The sequence below is a fragment of the Fringilla coelebs genome (assembly GCF_963513975.1).
Source record: "Fringilla coelebs genome assembly, chromosome: 6".
NCBI classification, from domain to species: Eukaryota; Metazoa; Chordata; class Aves; order Passeriformes; family Fringillidae; genus Fringilla; species Fringilla coelebs.
In genome coordinates, this window is record NC_140034.1 from 56407031 (window position 1) to 56422349 (window position 15319).

The window sequence follows — 15319 nt, forward strand, 5'->3', positions numbered from 1 at the left end:
GATACAGCACAAAATTGTCCCATGGCACATGCTTAGCTCCACCAATAACCGGTTATGACTCAGATCAGGAATAAAAACTTACAGCAAGGAAAATGAATTACTGGTATTCAGTGTCAGAGGAGGAAACTGTGAAACCCAAACATCATCATGATTTGACTTAAATTATATGTATTTCTCTATTTTACATTTGGGAACCTATGACACTAAGTCTAAGACATATAAATAACATGTCTTAGACTGTTAATGGAAAGGTTAAAATTGGGTTGCATTTTAAGTCCTCTGCATCTGTTAACTCTGACTGTCCATGTGGATAAGAGTCTGCTTTCAAAGGTGCTCTCGGCAAGGGGCAAGTGTCTCTGATCAGCAGACCACATTATGGGTTTGTATTTTAAGTTTCACACTGCAAATTCTTGAGCAGTTGGAACTACATGTTCTTTAAGCGGACCCATTTGAAATTAACCTACAAAAGACCACCCAAAATAAGAAACTTTGAGAACTCCAGCCTTACCCAATAACAGGGAATATCTAAATGTTATAGGAAAGCATAAGGAATTTATGAATATAGTTAGCACACTGTTGCCAGCTTTTTGTACCAGAGAAAATCTTCAAAGTACTAATACCTGATTAAATCAAGAGGTTGGTATTTGTACCACATTCCCCACCGTGCCCAGCGCTCATACAAGAGGTGTCTGTGATTCTGTGCTCCGTGTGTTTTGATGGGATGCCTGCTTTTGTGGCTTCCCTGAAAAAAAAAACCACGAAGAAATGTAAGTACATTACCAGGCACTATGGAAAATGTATATGTTTCTTTGGTATTTTTGATTATAATTTTAATAGAAATGTTCTTTATATTTAATAAATAGGTCTCTTATTCTGGGCACATCTGGAACATGTCATCAGGAGCTAAGGTAAGCCTGACATCAGAGGCAGGGTTACATACACTCCTGAAATGGCCAGTTTCTCTAATAATTAATGACTGAAACATATTAATACAAGACTTTAAAGAAGTACTCAGCTCTGGTTTTATTTCACTAATAAATGCCTACTTGTAAGCTTTTGCCTATTTAAATTTTTCAAGAAATGCTTGTGGTATATTTTTATTTCTTCTATAAAATTTCAGAAATTTCTAGTATGTCAGCTCTCTTCTCCTAGACGTTTTCTATCACTTTCTTTTACTACTGTTGAAGGTGTAGAAAAATATATTCTTTCTGTGGTACATACTTTCTAAGATGAAGGAAATGGAATTGGCATTATTTTGAAGCTACATAGGACTCTCGAGGCACTAAAAGCAAAACAGAGTCAGTCTGACCCAAAACAAATCCTTCCAAGCCATGTCTGACATTTACAGACCACCTAACAGCATAAAAGAATAGCCTCATGCTTGGCAGTCAAAGGTATCAGCACACATTTGCTAGAATAATCTTGAGCAGAATCTCTTGCATTTGTAATTTTGCTCCAATTCTGAAGCAGGACATAGCCCTTAGTTGAACTTTTTCTCCAAAAAACTTCCATAATTCAGCAATGGTAAAGAAAATATTTCATCAGTTGTTGACTGCAAGTGAACCAAGTAATTCTCTTGCGAGGAGAGCAGAGTTCTCCAGTGCCCACCTCAGTTAGTGATCAGACAGATTCTTGACTCTGGCAGATGCAGGTAACTAAGCCATGTAGATTTTTATCAGGTATTTGAAATCTTGAGCACTCCTCGAAGTTCAAAGAATAGCATCAATTTGTTGGAATCTGCTGATTCTCTGACTTAAGAATGAGTTAAAACCAAAGCTAAACATAGCAAAAAGTCCAAGTCTACTCCCTTCTCCTTACAGTCAGCACACCACCATACCAAAGATGTCAACACTGAGGATGACCTTTGCAGCATCTAGGAACTGATGCTGCAAAGGAAGAGCACATCAATTTATTCTCACAGCAGGCTGGATAAATTACTGCAAACCATTACCCAGTATTACATGTTTTCATTTTTTTTTCCTGCTTCTTTTTGCACTGTTATCCATAAAAGAGTTCAAGTCTCAGCATTCACACTAGTATTGAATTTTCACTCTTATTTGTTCATGTGGGAAAGAAAAAAAAAAATAAATTGAGCATTCTACCACTAGTCCTTAGCATCAGTCAAGGAGCAACTAAGGTAAGAGTGGATTAAAACTATGATTTCACTAATTTTAACTGAGATGTGGAAACAGTAGCTTATGCCATAACAAAGGAACATATAAAATGGATATGACAGCATGGCTTTGATGCCAGAGAAAGCTTCACAGGCTTCTATGGCAGTACAGCCAGCTTCTCCCTGAAGTCAGTAATGCACAGCTGAAGCATTAAAAATGATGTTACATTATTTATGTAACTCCTTCTCTGTATTCCTAGTAATTAATTATTAAAACTAAAGTATTTAATAATTAAAAAATTACTCTCAGCCACTTGCAAAGCCTTTGAAACACGAAACCAAGTCACAATATTCAACCGAAACACCCAGAGTTCAGAGCTGCAACCACCATGTTCCTGAGTGTGGAATTTGCAGAAAACCCTGACAAGGAAAGAGAGGAGAATCTTGACTCCATGTTTCAGAAGGCTGATTTATTATTTTATGATATCGTATTATATTAAAAGAAAATTATATACTAAAACTATGCTAAAGAAAGAGAGAGGAGACCTCAGAAGGTTAGCAAAGGAAGGAATGAATAATAAAATCTTGCGACTGCTCACACCCTCAACACAGCTGGCTGTCATTGGCCATCAAGTAAAAACAATTCACATGCTGGGTAAACAATTCTCCAAATCACATTCCAAAGTAACAAACATGGAGAAGCTGAAGCTTCCCAGCTTCTCAGGAGAAAAGATCCTAACAAAAGGATTTTTCAGAAAATATGTCTGTGACACCTGAGAGCATATCAAAGACTGAAGATGTGTGGCTTGCTTCTTCTTTTCAACATAAGAAGGTTTTCTCAAAACCCTCTTAAGTTAAACACAGGTTTTTAGTTCGTTTTATGGGTTTGCAGACTTCATAGAATTTTCAACTACTGGAAAAAGCATTGTCAAGTGTAGCAGCGTGGGGTTTGGATGGTGGTTGCTGCTACCTCTCTCTCATTTCCCAGTGAGCATCTCCTATGGAAAAGCCACTTGGGTGAGCATTCAGGCAAGGCAGCCAGGTCCACACACCACACTCACCACAGCTGGCTCAGCCAGGAGAGGCAGAAGGGCTTTCTGCAGGGTCAGTTCCAGCAAGGTTTATTTCAGCACGCTGAAGGGGAACCAGGGACAAAAGACACAAGGCTGCACAAGGCTTTTATGGGGGAGCCTGTGGGGGGGTACCAAGGGAAGAAGGGGCTGGCCACAGGGGTACCACAACCAGTGAGGAAACACGGAAAGGAGAAACCAGGGGAAGCTGGGACAAATGGGGAAAGGAATTGGGATGGATCAGTGTTGTGCAAGACTCTGGGGAAGTCTTTTCTGTCCACACAGGTGCAGAGAGACTCTATGCTAAGTCTCTCCAGGGGAGGGCCCTGGGGATTTCCCTGAGGGGAAAAGATCCTGAGGATTCCACAACTCCCCTGTTTTTTCTTACTATGAAGACTTCCCCAATGGACATCTGCAGACACTTAACTAAACAGGGAAACATGAGTAAAATAATAAAAACCAAATCCAGCTCCTTCAACAGCCTGAATAGTCTTTTTGAGAACCATATCTAAATAACAGTCAGTCTCAGTGCATATTACAAATTCTCCAGAACTATTCTGAAAATACTAAACAGGAAATAATTAAGCAGTCTCCCTAACTGTGATCAAGTGGCCAAGCTATTAGAATAACAAATCCTTTATTAGGTGGCAAGCAAAAATAATTTAATACAACTAACTGGAACAATCAGGACCAACTGATACTCTCCTTAAGAGCTCAACAGGCAACGTGCAGTTCAAAAAAAATCAGAAAATAATTATAATATACCAGTCAAACCAGAAAATGTTTCAGGATGTTGTCATAATATCCAAATTATCCAAATACGGAAAATTTTTAATGCCAATATCAAAGTAAAAGCTATAAATAAAAGAAGCATCAACAAATTTCAATATGAAATCAAAAGTTTGCAGGACTGAATTAAACTAAGATCCCAAACCACCAGCAGAACCTTTAATGTAAACATGAAATTAAAAATCAAATTAACCAGGTTACCTCATGTGGTGGAAATGCTGCTTCATATGTTCCATTATTTAGTAACCTATTAATACCTAAAAAAACCAAAAAAGCATTAGTTCTGATATAAATTTTTCATACACATTTTTCAAGTCTCATTTGGAGAATGTAACTTACTGTTAAATTATAAGAATGATGCTGAAGATGACTGTCAATAACCCCACCAACTACTTCAGCAGCTACTGCTGATCCTTTCAGACTTCTGGTTCTGTCAAACTAGAGAGCAACTTGCCAAAGCACCAAAGCCTGAAAACTTTCTGTCAGGGTTGAGTGCTTGTACCAGAATGATTGTGAGAAAATAGTTACATTCACACTGTATTCCTCCAAGCATATAATTCAGATTTTATGGGTGACCAGATGATCTGATATATAGAGTGGTATGGATAGACAATCCTTGAGGCAGAGAAACTCCTGCAGGCTTAAAAGCTATTAGGTAACTATTTAGCTACCAGCTAAAACCTGGTATTTTTAAATATAAGCCAGCTGACAATTTCATATCAGAGCAGTGCTCTGTGCCAGACTGACTACTGCATTTTGGATCAGTTCCTAGAGTCTTCCTAAAACCAGATTTGTTGTACTAGCACAGCACATTATAAAAATTGAAAAAAATAAATAACCATTGGTAGGTACAACAAAAAGATTTAATAGGCTCTAAGAGCAAATCTGTAGCCAAAAGCTTCCCCAAGAAACAGGTACGTATGGTGGAACACAGATTTGTCTCTTCAAATATACAAATTATACTAAACTAATCTTATAATGAAATTTCCCATCATCAGCTGCAAAGGTGTTAGATAAGAACACTTATTCTTCCTGTTTTTCTTACTACTGGTTTTGTTCAGAAACTCAAGCAACAGTTTTCTGTCACTGGAATCATCCAAGCCTCTGCATTTTAAATCTTTAATTCCTGCAGAAAATACAGAAAATCATGCATACATTTCTTGATCATTGAAAATGAAAATGGATAGTCAGACCTTCTAAAAACTTACACTGTATTATGAGTGTTGATATAAAGCAAATTCAGTCTTAGATCAGCTGTCTCAGAGCTACATTGACACCTCAAATAAATCAAGTGTAGCACACATTGATCCCACTGGGCTGAAACTGATGGATAGTAGCTGAAATACTAGGATCAGTCCTCTAAAACACTGTCAGCTTTCTGAAGTATATGTAACCCTTACTGTGGCTCTCAATAATGTAAAGTTACAATAAGCTCTCTATTTTATTTTATTTATGAATAATTAAGTGAAAAATATTGCAATTTTTCACTGAGATATTTAGGTAGAAAATGATGGGACATTGTTTCAACTCTGTTACTGTATGAATGAAAAGATTTCAAGAACAAGAAATAATTGAGTTTATTCAAATGCTATTTTTGCAGGCAATTAAAGATGAACAATTTTATAGCTTTGGGCTAGGTAAAAAATACAGCATTCTCACCCATTTTGGATTTTCCATCTTCATACTTAGTTCTCTGTAGCACATGATGCACAATTCTACTTCTTGTGGAATTGCTGAAGAAGCTGTCTTTGTTGTTTATCGTAAAACTATTAAAATAATGAATGTCTTAATATTCATAACAATGCAGACACGTTGAAAAATAGCTGTTCAAGTGGGTTTTTTTAACAATGATTTAGTGGATGTTTACATTCCTTAGACATAAGGTTAAGCATTGTTACAGCAGGTCCAAAACAGTTATCCTTATCACAGATTAAACCAAAAATATCCTACTATCTAGGTAATTTCTGTTCTGGATATAATTAATTAAATAAAGATCTTCAGTAAGAGTGGTGGCCTTAAATGTTTGTGCAGTGGAACCACCAAAATTACTATTAAAAAAAAAAAATCCATGCACTGGAGACTTGGGAAGCAATTCCACAATCATTTTCTCTTAGAGGATCCCAGGATGGAGCCAAGTAAGGCAGCCTTGGCCAGATGGCTCCATTCTGGACACGAGAAATCTGATACGCAGGAGCTTCTTCCGGCTCAGCTGTGCCAAAAGTGATGCTACTACAATTCATTACATCAGCTGAGCTGATTGAGAAAAAAACACCAAGACCAGGGGATTGATCCAGTGCAGTAGGGTAAATTACTGGAAAAAAAAAATTGAGACTATAATGCAATTACCCTGTTTTTCTGGGGTAAAGTCAGTTCATTGCCATTTAGGTTCTTTACTGAGTGGAAAAATCCTGTTTATCCTAATTCATATTTCTACTTTAAATTAACTTTTCTCTCCTAAAACAGTTATCACAAAATAACTTTAAAATTAAGAAACAGAATTTTAAAACCTAACTTTATAGATACCAAAAAAATTTATGTTACATTTTAAATATAGCATTGTCAACATGCTTATTTGAACACATATAGTTTCATTGTATATATATTTGTATTTTCAGAGGCAATAGATCTTTTAAAATGCAGATCTGGTAAGAGAGAAAAAAAAAAATTCATCACTGGTTTTTAGCTCGCTTCTGGTGTTCCAAATCTCAACAGGTTTTTGCCTATGTAAAGTAAGTAATAAGCACAGAAAACTTGAGCAAGTATTTGCATTTTGTAATGTAAGGGAACAAAAACCAAAAAAAATTCTAAACTAAAATGACAACATTCATCTATCAAATTTCAGATTACATTACTGAGTGACCATTAAGTAGCAAGTAACAAAGAGCAGATTTTCACTTGAAGAGAATAAAATCAAATATGATAGTTGGTATTGCCAGTGACCATCTGTCAGCAGCTCCCTCTCTGGCCCTTGCTCAGAAGTGAGGAAGAGAAACCCTTGTGGTGCGTGGCACCGCCTTCCCACCCCAGCACTCACTGGTGGATGCGAGCGCGGCTGAAGGGGGCTGTGTAGCAATCTGTCTCCTCCAGATCAGGCAGGGCCTCCTTATCCAGCTTCATGGGATTTCTGGGCAACCAGCTTTTCAGCTCTCTAATGTTCCTCTGCAAACTGAGACAAGAAGTAGTCAGATTTACACGCTCTCAATTACTTGTAATTTCTATCACCAGCACTGCATCTTTATTAACATCGTACTAGAAATGAAATTAAATGAAAACAGGAAACTTCCACATTAAGTAAACAAAAGAAAATAAGGAGTCAAAAAGCAAAATGAACAATATTTATTGGCAGTCCATTTTGAACACTTTACTTGAGTAAAGCTCATCCTAAAATTAGTGGGATTATGGCTCAAAATGGCACTGTGGTATTGAGTCTGCAGAAACTAACTTTCCAAGCTGGTTCATCTGGCAGACCTGTAGATGCTTATGCTTAGCCAAGAACATACCTAGCTGCACTGAACAAAGCAAGTGAAACTGCTCCCCACTCTCTTGCCTGGCAATGTGGACACTAAAATTAATAGAATTTTTAAGTATATTGAGAGTTCTAAGGATCAGATTATGGCTTTCTGATTGCAACAAAGTTTTCCCCTCCAAAATTTTCTTAAATATCCAAGGGCTGATATTGCCTCATGAAACAGTATACCTAAATATCAAATAAAATAAAGGATATGTTACACCAAAATTGTTATGCAGTCTTCAGGCAAAAAAACCCCTAGATATGGCTTCCTCCAGATTCTTAAAAATTGATACTACAAAACACAAACAGAACATCAATACTGTATTTTGAAGTAAATTACATACTTGCAACATAAATGGTTTTTTTTCTCTACTGGCATGTTGCCTAAATGATGTCTCAGGACACCATCTATACATGGGTAAATCTAGTCAAGTGCAGTTAATTTTTTAAGTGAGCAAATGCTCAATTGAATTTTGCCTCCTTGCTCACCTATACCTTTTCATATTCAATTGCAATGCAATATGGTTATTTAAGGAGTAAATCTCAAATAAAATGTGCTATATCATGACACGATAAGCACATCAGAGATTCAGAAAAAGTCTAAATTTGAGAAAAACATTCCCCAAATAGTATTTTTTTCAGTGGAATTCGGGTTCTACTCAATGAATATGTATGCATGATATAGAAAGCATATATATTTTACGTCCACAAGAAGTGTAAAGCTAAGCAACAAATTCTTTTCTCTGAGGTGAATACTTCATTACCTGAGCTAAGTAGAAGCACAGCTACACGTTTCATAATGCCCATAATGAAAAGCTATATTTTATAATGTTAATAACATTTCATAATGTGAATGCACCTATTTTCATAATGTTCCTAGTAAAGACTAATAAATGATGATGTGGTAAATTGCTCTCATGCAACAAAGTAACCCTCATGAAAATGTACTTATTATCAACATCAGCAAAACCAGAAAAAACCATATTTCACACAGTATCAGATTGAAATTACAGCCAAATGTGGAAGAAGGACTTTACAGTTACATTTAAAATTCTAAAAATATTCTTCTTGCTATATATTGCAAGATATTGGTGCACATTCTGTTGTAACTGATACTGCACTTGAGGGACACCACTTGTGTTCAACACCAACCCCTGCAAGCCTAAGAACATAAAAGGTTCATGAAATTGGAACACAGAACACAGTTCACAGGCAGGTGGATTCTTTAAGTGTCTCCTTAATATACCTTAGTGAGTTGATTATTAGTTCCAGCAGAAGCTCTCTTAGTACAGTTTATATAAGTGCATTTTCCCCTTTACTCTCTTGAACCCTTTTTTCTGTCGTACACTTGCTGACTTTTTAGTCAAAATCCAGAATTCTTTTTTAATGAGGAAAATATGCATATGCATCAGGAAAAAGAAACAATGTATGCATCATGAAGAAGAGAGAAACAATGTATCTAATTTCAGTTTTGTTTTTTTTTTTTCATTATGAAGGTACTTTAAAATTGGCAAAGTCTTGATCACTTCTCCCATACAAAAATCTAAAAAAAAAAAAAGTTGATAACTATTATGTTAAAGAAGACAGCTCTTGTTTAAAATTCATGGCTGCTTCTTTTAACATGAAAAGCAGCATTGGAATAAATTAATGCTTGTGTCCCCATTACATTTTCAGTTTCTCTTCTGAGAAAAAAATGCAATGCCTTTAGTGCTAGATAGCACAGAATATTGCAACTGTGAAATGTATAAAAACGATCCAAGAGAGACATTTTTCTTATGTTATTTTACTGTTGAAGAAAAAACTGAATTTTCATGGAGCTTGCCTGTAAATACAAATTTTTGCCTAAATCATAGGACTAAGTATTAGCATTTTTACTCAGAATGGCTTTCTAGGTTAAAAGTAGCAGTTTAAACAGATTCCTGACTTAATGTGTTCAATGTAGCCTACTCAGCCACAGTAGAAGCAGAGAGAGCTGCTCTGGGGAAGTCAGTAGTTCAGGCAAGGAGATAAAAAATGTCCCAGTGGAATGGTGCTGCAAAGCTATGGGATACTGCTCAGGTCTGCTTTTACTGAAACCACTGCAGCTGGTGCTACAGGAACAGCTCAGGCCAAGGGACAGCACTCTGAATTGCATGTGCATTTCATTCTCAGCTATACAATTTAATATTTTATGAAGACACTTGTAATTCCAGCCTTGCTCGACTCCCATTCTCAGTTCCACCCTTCTGATTTATTTGGTTGGTTAGTCTTTTTTTGCAGAACAAGTTCACCGAAAAATCCTTGTAGATTATGTTTACTCAACAGATTGCAATGCAAAGGAACACAGTGTATAGATGATTTTAGCATTATGTGATCAAACTCATGGAATGAGATATCAGAATAAAGCAGCTTCAGCAGTCATGTTAGGCAGCTTTGACAGCAATCATCACCCAGCAGTTTGCTTGGTGTTTGTGTCCTCAAGACTGGCCACAAGTGTCAGCTATATGTCACCAAGTTTCCTGGGCACAGTGTGCTTCCATGTAATGGTAAACACTTTAGGGTTGACAGATTCAACATACAGACACATTCACCAAAAAAAAGAAAATTATCATACCTTTGTTTACTGGAATGATATCAACAATTTCACTTCAGCGCAAAGACTGAAATCCCAACGATTTTAAGTCCTTTTGCAAAGCAAACTTACTGCAGGTCAGGTGCTGAACAAATTAATTTTTGGTTCTCAGTCTTTAGAAGTATGAAGTGATTTTATCATTTCAGTGGGCAGAGCGCAGCTGCATACTAACACAACTATATTTTCATTTTCTTTTCCTTGATGCCATCCTTTGCCAGCATAAAATCAGCAGGTCCAAGGTGGCAATTACAAGACAGTTTTACTAGATTGCTCAGTCTTCAATCTGAGAGTTCAGACAATTTTTGATACCTACCCTATTTGCATGTATATTTCTTTCCTCTGAGAAAAACAAGGCTTTCCAAATATTGCTCATAATGAATATGATAAGTTTTATTTCTATAGTGTAATTCTATACAAATCAATGTATGTAATTCTATGGATAGAAATCAAGCTTCATAGAATTAAATACAATGTTAAGGCATTTTTAAGGTGTGTAAATAAATAGAGAGACCACATAAACACCCCAAAAAAGAAATTAAGTGTTAGATTTTTCTTGTCCTTTCATTAATTCACCTAATAATCTTTTGCATACCTTTTAAAGAACATTTATAGATAAATATCTACCTATCATATAACTGTGGCAATAAAGTTAGAGATGTGTTCATGTCACAGCAGGTCTAATATACTAAAATTATACTAGAAAACTTTGCATTCTTAAATCATAGAAACTTTAAAAACTTAATATTTTGATATACAAGAATTTTAATATAGTTCTTCACTGTAGCTTATATAAACTCTATCTTAGAAATTTTAACAAGAGATTAAATAAATTACAGAGAAGCAGTTAAGTTTGAAAAGTTGCAAGATGCAGTTGTAGAAGTAAAAGTATGAGATATGTATGTCAGCAATTTTAGATTTAGCTTTCAACTTTAAATATACCTTCTTTCTATATTTCTTTTGTTACAGACAATTCCTTTGTGCACTGAATTACATAAAGTGCCAGAAAATATATGCATAAAAATATTCATAGCTAAATTCTCACAAAGTAAATCACAAGTAAAAGCATTTATCTCAAATACAAAATCAATCTGGCATGGAAATTACTTATTACTAGATTCACAGGTATTGTGCAATTTCAGTTGCATCTTTCAGACATCTGTCCTTCTAAATAAGGAAAACAAAATGTATGTAATATCCAGGACCCACCAGATGGATTATAGATGAAATAAGACAATTTTGAAGTAAAGCTTGTTGATTCTGCCTTTTATTGCAAGCATTTCACTTAGATTTTTCATATTGCATGCTAAATGGAGCAAGCATGGGAACTGGGAAGAGGACAAAACGCAGTTGTAAATTTATGTTATAAATTGGTTTACTTCAACATATGTTATCAGCTCATATGTTTAAAGTTTTCTCACTTTACCATTCAACATTCTGCTGTTGTTAGCTGATCATCTTGGAAACTGTTATCACGAGACTCCCTAAGTTGCTCCAGAGAAATGAGAACTCTTTACCATCTAAAGTGACACTAAGAGAACCTAAATCAAAAGTGATCTAATCTCAATATCCACCTCAAGACAACCTGTGATGGGGAACTCCTGATTTCAGGAGATTTCCCTCACGTGAAATATTTTCAGGTACCTTTTCTTCTAGGGATTAAGATTTACAAGACATAATTATGTCTGACTAAAGCGATGGGGAGTAACTACAGCTCAGTGTGCCCCATTCTCACTCCCTAACACTCCCAGGCTCCTTTCCCCTGCCCCTACAGCCTCTTGTACCCTTCTTCTGGCTGACAAAAACACCAACAGCAGCAGCAGCTAGCTACAAGTGAGTCTTGCAAGGAATTCTCTCAGCCAGCAAACAAAAATTCAAAGCAGCCTTCAGCATGTGGCATTGATTTGTTCCTGATCACGAGGACACGCAGGAGAAAAAGTATGTTTGCATATCTAAGGAAGTAGCTGACTGCCAGGATCTGAGACACACACTCAAAAGCATCCTTCATGCTAAAGAGGTATGCCTTGGTGTCAGCAGATATAAGGGCATAGATAGATCCAGTATTAAATTCTTGCTGCGAAGATAAGGTCTCCTTTTTGTTTGTTTCCCTGGCATAAACATTTTTACATTTCTAAAATGAGAACTGGCAAGGCTTTAAAAAACTGCACCTTGTTGCACATGAATATTTTAGCACTTTGAGCTGACATATTTTGAGTTTTCAGGAAAATAATCTAATTTTCCAAGTTTCATGGATAAATTTACAACTGCGAATGGGTTTTCTTTAGCAGGGTGACTATCTGACAAAATTAGAAGCTACACATCACCCACCAACCTGCCCATGGTTTTGCTCCTCCAGTCAGTGTAATAACATTTTTTCCTGAAAGAACAGCAAAAATCAGCTGAAATTAATCAAGTAGGAGACAGCTGAAAAGGACATATACATTACAGAAGAATGCTAGACATTTTAAAACATGCATTTTCAAAGACAAAAACATGAAAAAACACTTTAAAAAGGCAATCGAAATAGATTAAGTCATTACAATAGCATAGTTTCATATTTTTCAAGTTTGTTCTAAAATAACATTTTAGATTTGTAGCTACTGACAATAATGGTAACTGATCAACAAGTCACTTAACAGTTCTTTTCTCTCCACCCTTCACCAGTTAGAGAAACAAGACCAGAAATTCCCAGTAAACTCTTCTGAGAATATTTTCAAACCAAATGGAGATGTATTTGCTACATAGTTATATTTCCCACATCTAGTTTCAGGCTTTCAGGCTTCATTTCTGGCCTCCTCCTATAATTTCACATCTCAACCACACAAAAGCCTTGATATTGCAGATTCCTCAGGAGTTAATAAGATCTGCAACTCCACACCTGGGCAGTACGTGAGTTTTATTAAATTACATTACTTACATTGAAGACCCACTGAAAATAATACCTTAAAAAGAGGGTGAAAGACTCCTTGCCTAGAAAACATGTGGCCACTGGAAAATTATGTATCTACCAATCTGCAGTCTGTTGGCAGCCTGACACTTGGTACTGCTAGGCAGGATTATAAATGAAGAAATGAAGGGTATTAAAGCGTTTTCAAACTTTTTTAACAACTCCCTTTAGTTACCCTTAGCTGTTTTGCACAGATGGAGTTCAGCTCTTACAAACACTTATAACTTATTAACTACAAATAATTTATTAACTACAAACAATAATAATTATGTGTTGCAATATACTTGTAGACAAAATTAAAGCTTTGCCTCAGTTCTAGAAACAAATAGTAGTTGCATTTCTACTGACAGACCATATACTTAACAAAAATACCCATAAAAGTTAAAAAAATTTAATTCAGTCATGACCTAGATTTGATGTTTATGCAAACCCTGTTTGAAACCATGTACATATGCTTCCAAATAAAGCAGCATTGCAAAGTCAGCCATATATACAAGACAGTAATGATTACTACACACTGTCTATTGAAATTTTAGAAAAATTTCATTCTGCAATTGAGACATTGAGATTGCATCTATATTACATATATGATACATATTATATATCTGCCAACACATTTTGGTATGTTGCCACGCTAAAACAGTTCTGGGGTGTGGGTGAATCTCAAAAGTATTTTGACTTTTCAGAAACAGAGAGAAGTAACGTGTGTGATAATAATTCTGTTGATCTTGTTTAGATTCCTGGATTGAGCAAAATTAAACTAAGTTTGAACTGAATTCTTCATGTGTCATTCATATACGATACTGACATATGGTACATTTTAGTGACCATAACTAGAAGTCAAAATTTTGCAGGACTGTGCAAGAGCAAACAGGTATACTGCATTAACATACTGCAGGGAAGGTTATCTGTCATCTTTAACTTCATACTAGAACCAGTCAGAAACCACTGATGAAACACATAAAGCCTATGAGAAATAATTTGCTTTTTAGAATTACAGAATATCTCAAGTAAGAAGGGATGCACAAAGATCATCTAGCCTAACTCTCTTTTCCCCTTAGGCCTACTTAAATCTACCTAAGGATGACTTAAAACTTTTTGGGAGAAAGATGCTCTAGTTCACTGAGTAATCACTAACTGTGGGAGAACTGCAGCATTTGAGGTTCCTTTGTCCATTGAATGGTTGGTTACCTCAGGAAAACAATATACACCATCCAGCAGGAAAGGTTTCATTAAGAAAAGCAAGTTCAACACTTCAAACACAAGTGTTCTTAACAGAATATGTAATTAAATTATACAATGTGCAGTCACAGGATGTTGTTACAGGAGTGTAGGTTTATATTTTTGCATCCATGAGAAAGCCATCTGGGCAAATATGAACAAAGATAAAGATCTGAACTCTGTCTCAGCAAGTTTCTAAAGCACAGCCTTCTATAAAGAGAGAAGGAAGCTATCATGAAAAACTACTCATCTCCTGTAGGGACACTTTAGAAAGGCTGCTGGCAAAGCAGGGCAGACCATTCTTCAATTCTGCTACATCCAGCTTGCGTTTGTAACAGAATTGTGAGGACTTTTCTGTTTTAAAAGGTACAGAAATTCAAGAAATATACTGAAATATTCACACAAGTTCTAGGCTGCAATTCCATTTAAATTCCTATTAACATCTTTTTAAAGATATCAGAAATGTTGACTATTTACTATTTCTCACAGTTCTATTATGGAGGTAGAGGTGGAAAAATTTCTTCCCAAATAGATTTATTTCACTATACAGCAAAACTACCAAAAAGGTGAAATTGAAAAATTTAGTATTTAATCTACTTTTGGTTTACTGAAATGAATTCGATAAAAAGAAGCCAAAGCAACAGTCCAGGAAAAAAGACACTATGGGGAAACACTAAGAGAATATATTTACATGGCATTTAATAATATAACAAACAAACATGACTTAGAATGCCTTCCAAATAAAGCAGGATTGCAAAAGCCAGGCTTTTTCATTCTGAGAGCACTACAGATCAATGAAGTAACTAAAATTATGAAGAATTCAAACCTTTGCTAAAACACAATTTTGTGAATTAATGTATCAAACAGAGGAAAAAAGAATTTTTAATTGCAATTTTGATTATTTATGTGCATATATCCATAGATAAACACTTCCATATTTAATATCCTGGCAAGTATTTTTTGAACAACTAGATAAACTCAAATATCACTATAATAATATTTTTAAACATATGGAAGATGACTATTACAGAAAATATTTTTTATGGAAAGGCCTTTGAAA

The 15319-nt window shown here is 35.5% G+C and overlaps 1 protein-coding gene across 2 annotated transcripts in view; it reads right to left on the reverse strand.

Annotated features, from left to right (window-relative positions):
• The window catches only part of ANO3 (anoctamin 3), a gene marked incomplete at both ends in the record, with an annotated part of 106165 nt that overhangs the window by 29346 nt on the left and 61500 nt on the right, over positions 1-15319 (reverse strand). For both annotated transcript variants that reach the window (XM_084208762.1, XM_084208763.1), the window contains 5 exons: positions 621-742; positions 4174-4229; positions 5632-5738; positions 7007-7138; positions 12424-12468. In XM_084208762.1, the coding sequence (XP_084064888.1) occupies positions 621-742; positions 4174-4229; positions 5632-5738; positions 7007-7138; positions 12424-12468 (462 nt within the window). The remainder of the gene's footprint in view (positions 1-620; positions 743-4173; positions 4230-5631; positions 5739-7006; positions 7139-12423; positions 12469-15319) is intronic.